At 42.7% G+C, this 8418-nt stretch overlaps 1 protein-coding gene across 1 annotated transcript; it reads right to left on the reverse strand.

The window, feature by feature from the left end:
- Positions 1–2927: 2927 nt before the first annotated feature.
- LOC138944596 (uncharacterized) lies at positions 2928–8150 on the reverse strand. The gene is made up of 6 exons (XM_070315416.1): positions 7612–8150; positions 7427–7516; positions 7284–7337; positions 4322–7195; positions 4174–4261; positions 2928–4068 (listed from the first exon to the last, which is right to left on the reverse strand). The coding sequence occupies exons 1-6, from the start codon at positions 7934–7936 to the stop codon at positions 2928–2930; spliced, it is 4572 nt and encodes a 1523-aa protein (XP_070171517.1). The 5' UTR covers positions 7937–8150.
- Positions 8151–8418: the final 268 nt, after the last annotated feature.

An 8418-nucleotide genomic window follows, 5' to 3' on the forward strand; every position in this document is an offset into this window, starting at 1 on the left:
TTGAAGAGTATTGTTAAGATCATGTAAACATCACTTTAAAATTTTTAAATGGAAATCCGAATTTTTTATTGCATATTCGTATAGCCTATTTCAAGAGCTTTTCAAAACACTATAATAAAGTATTTTTTCATTAAGCATTTTTCGAGTTATTTTATATCTTAATCTGACATATTTTGATACAAAAAATAAAATATCTTGTAAAATATTTAGGGTAAATTTGCATATTAAGTTACACTTCACCAATGACTTTGATCTTGACATATATTGTCAAGGACATGACCCTGAGTAACTTTTCCTTATAACTTAACCGGCGGTATCTTATAGTTTCTAAGATATTTAAACTTAACATTTGGGTAATAATATACAGACAGAGAAACAGTCCATCCCACAATTGTTGCATGAATGAGAAAGTATATGCGTAGACACAGTGGGTTCCGCCCTCTCTACGGGGGGGCTCCACTTCCGGAAGATATAACCTAACCCAAATTGATTTCTAATTTAAAACTAAAATTTGGTTTGGGTTAGGTTATATCTCTCGGAAGTGAAGCCCCCCCGTAGGGGAGGCGGAACTCACTGTGTGCACACATATATTTTATAAAGCAAAGCGAAGTCCGCCCTACAATTGTTGTGTGGATGGGAAAGTATGTAATAATGCACCCCCCATTGTTACTCGGTACGTAGACCAGCCGAAAGTCTGCCGCCCGGCGCACACCAGCCAGGCAGTAGCAGGAGCTCTTAGCGCCCTTTTTAAATACCTTTGCAATACGAACACGATAACGGAGATACCGCACAGCCGTTATACGGCTGCCATTACGGCCCGAACTCTGAGTACCATTGAACGCCTCCGAAAAGTACCAAGCGCTCCGATACCGAAACGCCGTGTCGTTTTCCCGCCGCGGGGTAGCGGCGCGCACCGCTAATTACCGATTTCGAAAACAACGTGTCGTTGCCCCCACCAGAATAAGCGACGCAGTTACCGTTAAGCGTTCGGTATAAAAAGGCTGCCGGATTACATCTTAGCACCAGATCGGTACTTGAATCCGCTCGAGCAGTACGTTCCGAGATACTATACCAGATCCGATCCTAGAATTTACAGAAAACGATGGAACGTGAGGTTGACGTATTCGCAGCCTCCGCCGAGCATTCTCGGTTTCTTCGTCGCCTGCGACTCCTCACGCAACTTCCGACCAACTCGACGAGAGCGGAGTGTTGGCCATTCTCCTAGATTACGGTCTACTATCCGACCGCTCCAGCTAAACGGACCGTGGGTCTGCGAGTTCGCTGCCTCGTCGAGACTTCTCGACTCCAACGAGCTATCCTCGACTCCGCGTACGGAAGCAGGGACTCTCCATCCGGCGGAGAGTTCTCCGCCAGATCGAGAGTACTCGATCTCCGATCGCCTCCCCCCATACATTTGGGAATACGCGGATAACGCGGCAACGATCGCCACGGTTTTACCGTACTCGCAAAAATAATAATCGCACCGAAATACCTATTGCATATCACTACATTGTATTCCGCGCGCCGTCAAAATAAATATGGCCTTACCGTACACGCGTCCACGATTTCGATACATCGAAACTAACGCTGGAATAACTAGCGCAAATTCATTGTCACTCGCTCCTGATATACCGTGCCGATTTATCACGCAATTATTATAGCGCACCGAATATCTTTCGCACTCACATTATTACTCGCGCTCTGTCATCCGTCGGGAACCCGCTTCGCGGGATATAACACAATTATATTTTGACCACAGTCGGAAGAGATAAAATAAATAGACTTAATTATACACAACGTCTACCGTATGTCTCACCCTTTCCCGAGCCTTGATCCCGACCGAGCTAATCCGTGCGCTCGCGAAAGCGGACCTGTTACAAATATATGCGTGGACGCAGTGAGCTCCACTATAAAAAAGCTAAACACATAGGTTTGCGTTGAATCTCGCTTTGCGTGGAAAGTAAAAAAACCCAAGCTTTGTCTCTGGAAATGTAAAGAAATATTTTTTTTACATCTGATCTACGTAAATACAATGTAAACTTTATTTTTCTTTATTTTATAATAGAAAAATTATTTAAATTGTGAAATCATAACTTTAAATATCTCAGAACTAACAGAGACCGCCGGTTAAGTTATAAGGAAAAGTTACTCAGGGTCATGAGTAGTATAGGGGCCACTATAGTGAGACACAACAAACCCCCACTCCTCGGCCACTGGCGCCGACCCCCTGCTGTGCCTGTCTGGGGCCCTCCCCCCTAAGGATGTCTGTGGAAAAAAAGAGTGGAGGGGACTCGTGGACGTCTACGAGGCAATTTTCCCTTTAAATTTTTTATTTTTTATTTTTTTTATTTTTTTTATTTTTTATTTTTTTTCGGACGCGTGAACATGCTCGGGCTCGAACCTGGGTCCTCCGCGTTTCCAGACAGGGTCCTAGTATGCTGGGCTAGCTGAAATCTTATTAGAATAAGGCTTAGATGTAGTATTTGTAGAGAGTAGCCCTCCGACATAGGGGACCCAGCGCTCTGATTGGCTTAACTATAGTGGCCGGCAGTTTGATTGGATGAGGAGCATTGTTTCTGAGTGAGAGGGAAAAACGCGGCAAAATAACACGTGTGTAAGAATCGGCAAGATGGCGGCCGCCGAGAATGGTGACGTCACGAGAATAGAAGGGGTCGTAAAAAGCAAGTCTGTGCAGGTAGCGATTACGAAGGTTTTAGAGCTTCATGACGGCGCTTAGACGAGGAGAGAAAGGATAGGAAAATAGTAAATGTTTTTATATAAGCGATTTAAAATAAAAATTTTTTATTAAATATTATACTTATGTTTAAATGTAAATAATAATTTCGCAATGTACAAAATTTCTTATGTGACGGAAAACATGTAAATTCGCTACTATATACATCGATAAAAACGAGAGTCGAGAAAGATTAGCGTTCTATTATATACCCGTATGGTAACGAACAATGACTATCGATAAATCTACGTTTTAGTAATACAGGTTCGCATACTTTAGTTTCGTCCCGTGTTACGATCTCATGAAACGCGGTGCGACGAATTGCTCTAAAACGTAGATTTATCGATGTTCCTGCCAATTCTTTTTCGTTCTCTTCATTTTCTCGTACTCTCTCTTTATTTAGCAATAAATTCCTAATACTATTAAAATTGACTAACCGCGAATTTTCGTAATTTAGGGTTATGCCTTTAACTTTACATGCCTCGTGCGTTCGACCGTCTGGTGAGCGTACAACATATGCATAAAATTTCGGACCACCGGACACGAACGCCTCGATATAGCTACCGCTCCCGTAGCTCTCGAGTTCATCGGTCATGTCGCCTAGAAAATTCCCCGTACGGGGTTCATACTCGTTCGGATCACCGCTGCTCACGTAAATACATGAATCCGTATCGTAATACAAAACGCGACGATCTAATCGCTCTAAATACGAATATAGCGTTAAACGAGCTTGTGCCGTCGTATACGCCGCTATCACGACATTAGTTAGCGGGGAGGAAACAACAGCTTCTTGTCGCAATCGCCATGAAACATATATTACCTCATCATTTACGGGTAATATGTCGGTTATTTCATGCTCGGCACTTGTCAGTAAGGCTATAAAACGTTGCGGCGTTCTCACGACCTCGGTATTAGGTAAGTTGGACCGCTGACCAAATTTGCCCCAAAAAGAATTTAAACACAGTTTCGCGACAGAACGTAAGCCGGGATTCCGAGCGACGTTACGTTTATCAAGAACGATACCTTCGGTTTTCTCATACTCCCGCAGATATCTTTCTTTAGCATCGTCGTCGTTTTCCCCGCATTCGCTCGGCCATCCGCTGGCTTCTTGTTTAAGTTGCAAAAATGTATTTATATACTCGGCGAACAATCCACCTTGACGGGTCGTATGATCGAATTGACTAACTTTATATTGCCAAATCTCACTTACAGCCGTCACGTGATAGCCCTTTTCGACGGCCTTGCGTAATTCGCAGGACACCCACGTACCCTCGAATTCGCGTTCCTTAGCATCGTTGTGCGTACAGGCCGATTGCGACAATGTTTCACAGCAACTGCGACATAATGCAAAAAGCAATTTTCCCTGCGTGCGATATGGGAGTACAGGATGAAATAAATCAAAGCAGTGGTATCAACGCAGAGTACTGAGACCTTCGAACGTATTAAAATTATAATTCGGTGCCCTCCCGATTAATGCGGAACATTCCTCGCCGACATAAATATCAGGATGACCGATCGGGAAAGCACCTGTTTTTAAAACATATGGGTATAAGGAGCATACGTCCACGTAACGTATTTTTTCCATACCTGTAACCTCATAGCGCGTCACAATATTTCCCGTGCGTCCACCGAAAAATGCATCGCGCGGATCGAGCGGAGGCGTTTCCACCATCGGATGGTTCTCGAGATATTCACGCATTTCGCGACTATCTCGCATATCGCGATCGAAAGAGCACTCCCACTTTTCTATCACAAAGTATTTCCGTTGTCGAAGTCTCCACGAGATTGCGAGAGTTCGCTCGTAACGTGAGTCAATCGTATCCTTGCAATCCGATGTAGAAAGTGGTCTATCGCGATTCATAGGAAAGCAAGACGGACATCCGTGCCAAAAACATCCGTGAAATTGTAGCACATGACGTTGAGGCGTCTCTGTATCAGGCGTTTCGTAATATCCATCGACGAGCGTGCCGTCGATTGTACGATATTCGCGCGAGCGCCCTGCGTGGTTTATAGAATGTCCGAGCTCGCGTTCCTTCCATATCAACCACTGCAGAGCTTTACGGGAATGATTGGTTGCTTTTCTGTATCCGCCAGTTGGAATGACGCCTATCGTATTTTGTTGCAAAAAGTTTTTCCGAAAAACAGTCATACACGTCGAAGCAATTGTCGTGCATTCCTCGAACGGACATACATTTCCACGAACAATAAAAATTTTTCTGAACGCCATACACGCTTGTCGAAGAATATCAACGTCGGTACGACAATAACGAATGATCTCACGTTGAAAATCGAACACGGTGTTTTTTTGTCGCATATCAGCATGCCATACAAGAAAGCGTTCGCGCTCTTCCGATTTCATTGTCTCCGGAGAATAATAATGAGCGTCAGGCAAGGGGCCGACATATGACTGATTTTCGACAGTGTTAAACAAATGCGGAAAAATGCCTTTATCCGACGTATCCTGTAATCCGAAAGCCTTCGGTAACTCGGATAAGCGCATCGGCATATAATTAACACTGTCGATGAATTTCGTATGTCCTACCGTTAACACCACGATCTTTGTGCCGTTTAATATTAATTTAGGTTCTAAGTTATTACGATTTTCAACAATATACTTTAAAATAAATTGCGCGTCGAACGCTTTCGCATTATGTGCTATGCAGATGATCTGCTTGAAGTATTTTGTCGTACGCGTTGCAAAATCGACGAATTGTTTCACAGGATCATGACGAAATACGAACTCTCGCACCCCGCACCATCGGCACCTCGCGGACAAATTATTTTCTTTCGCGCACGCTTCGCAAATTTGTTGTGCCACGCAAAGAGTGGGAACGTGTTTCTTTACGTTCGACGTACCTTCGAGTGACTCGTCTTGTCGCGTTTCAAAATCGTAAAATACGAATGCTACACGCTCTTTTTTGCTCGTACATGCACGATCGTTTGCCACTTTACCGTCAAATTCTGTGCTCTCTTCTGTGCTTCGCGTAACTGTCATCGCTGGAGCCATTGTCGATGATGAAGACGACGGTACGGTAGAGGAATCATTATCACGTCGAAGAGGCTGCATGTAGCACAAATGATTCTCAGGCTTTGGTGAACGGCATAATTTGCAGTAAGAAACACCGCATTCGTGTCTCGCACCAAATTTAACGATGCGTCCGCATCCGTCGCAAAATCGCACGACATTGCAGATACTTTCAGTTGATTTACCGTCGTACGATTTTACGCTGCGATGACGCTCGAAACACTTCTTACCGAAAAATGCCCGATTACACACGTTGCATTTTATACTTTCGGACTGCTTACACGACGGCACAGTGAAACACCGCGGACATTTATTTGGACAGCGATGACCCGTTTTATCGTTCCGATAACCTATATTACACGGCTCGCAATAATTCCTACAACCCACAGCGGCATTTAAATTTATAATAGGGTTATAATGGCGTAAACGCTCATAATACATTATATTTAAGCGTAACGAGGGTTCACGGTCGAGAGAAGCAAGTAGCGCGATACCGTCGTACATCGGTTTCTCACCGCGCCCGAAAGTACTGAAATTATAAACTACAATTGCGATATTATCAGCTGCGAGATATCGTTGAAAGCGATCGATTTCCGGAATTCCACATCCCTCTTCAGTTATCGTAACACCAGCGTTCCTAGTTAATTGTAATGCGAACTCACGCTGAAGCGGGGAATGCGGGTGTCTTATATTATTCCATTTTTCATGTAACGCACCCGTACGTAAGTTACCGCGTTCGCAGTAAATTCGCGCTACTACGAGAGCGCGCGGAAAACATAAATTGTCGGAATTATTTATTGTTACTATTGAGCGCTTCACAACGTCTTCGTTTGTTAATTTAACACGTCCGCGACCCGAAGGAACTGTGATATTAAAAACACGAATGTTAAAGTGTTCCGCGATATCGAGTCCCCCAGCACTCTGCGCTACTGAACTCACGAGTTTCCAGATATCATCATACGATATGTCTCTAGCCAGACGAAAGGATAATCCAGCAGGGCCCTGAGATAAATTCGGAGAATGGAAAGTCATCCCCGCATAATCTCCCGGTTCGCATAAATTTAAAACATACGCGTGAATTTCGCGAAACGCATTTTCTAATGTGTGATAAATATTCGAGCCTTCGCGTATCGGTCGTATCGCGAAACTCGCTTCTCTCCCGATTATGCCGAACCTCCTAAATTGCCGCATATTTTCCGTCAATAAATCTACGTAATTAAAATTAATAACGCCGACCTCATGACGTTGCTGTTCCTCCGCCACCTCCGGCTCTTCTTCACCATCTTCGGTCTCCGACGAGGGATTACAGCGTTCTTCGCCGACGACTTCCTCTTCATTCTCATCCTCATCGGTTACTCCCTCGTTATTACAGAGTTGCGTTACTCGTTCTTCAGGAGTCGCTTCTTCATTTTGGCCACCACCACCACCTCTCTGCACTGTCGAAACAAAAGAAAAATTTAATTATAAATAAAATAAAAATTACATCTACGTTATTTTTATTCTTTTCAAAATTTTGTATCTCACCAGGTGATGCCGTGATATCAGCTTCGCTATCGTTTTCGGCAGAACGTGCTCTTCCTAAAATTTAATATTTTATCAATCAATATTGAATATAGAAACAGTATATAAAGATTAATATTTTTATTTTATTTTTATGCGAAACTTACTCAAAGTTCCTGTTTCGAGCTCTTCTTCAGCCGGACGTTTTCGAAGCTGAGAGGGAGGCTCTCGCCCATCAGTCGCAGACGTGTTGCGATCTACAAATTATGATTTTGAAAATTTTAGTTAATTCCTGTCTATCGTATTCGATTACAATACAATTGTACAATATAAATAAAAACATTTTGCTTACCGTTTAAGCGGTTTCCACGATGGTTTGATAGCAGGAAGGCTATAAGGCCGTCTGCATCCTCCTCCTCGTGGTCAAATGCCTCGCGCATTTCTATTATTTCACCCGCGATATGCAACAACTCGGCATAATTGCCAAAATAGCCTAGTCTATATAGCACAGCGAGTATAGTATTCGAACTAGCACACGCAAATGCCCGAAAAACTGAATAATTTATTTCTGCCGATTCGTCCGATAACACTGATAAATAGCGCTCGCTATTTATCGCAGGCGACAAATTCGAGCCTATAATTATGCATTTACCTAATAGCTCTTTAAGTCCAGCCATTTTTGCCACTTGCTCGCGAAATACACGATATCTCTATTTTCCACGGAACGACTCGCGTTACTTCGAATGATGTCGAACTCGAAATTACCTTTTTTACTTCGGCACGGAGAATTTATTTAAACACATATCCCCACTTTTTTCCAAAAAGGAAAAGTCTTTGAAAGATTTAAAATTTTTCCTTTCTAGGTAGTTAGATTAGATTAGTTCGAAGAAAACAAAAGAACGCCGGCAAAAGAACGTCGACAAAAAGAATCCCTGTTTTCCAAAAAGCCGATAAAGTAGACAAAAAAATATTTTATTTTTTATCACGTTACTATCTTATTTACTTACTTTTATTACTTTTGTTATAGCGATCCTAAAGTAAAAGCTTTGTAGCGATAAACGTTTTTAAAAATTTTCGTAGAAGAGACGGGATTATGTCGATTAGAAAATTATTCCTTTATAAAATTTTTACAATATAATCTCTTACAATACAATCTATA

Source organism: Polyergus mexicanus, unplaced genomic scaffold (genome assembly GCF_030449975.1).
Source record: "Polyergus mexicanus isolate NDT 795.1 unplaced genomic scaffold, iyPolMexi1.0 SCAF_300, whole genome shotgun sequence".
Lineage (NCBI taxonomy): Eukaryota > Metazoa > Arthropoda > Insecta > Hymenoptera > Formicidae > Polyergus > Polyergus mexicanus.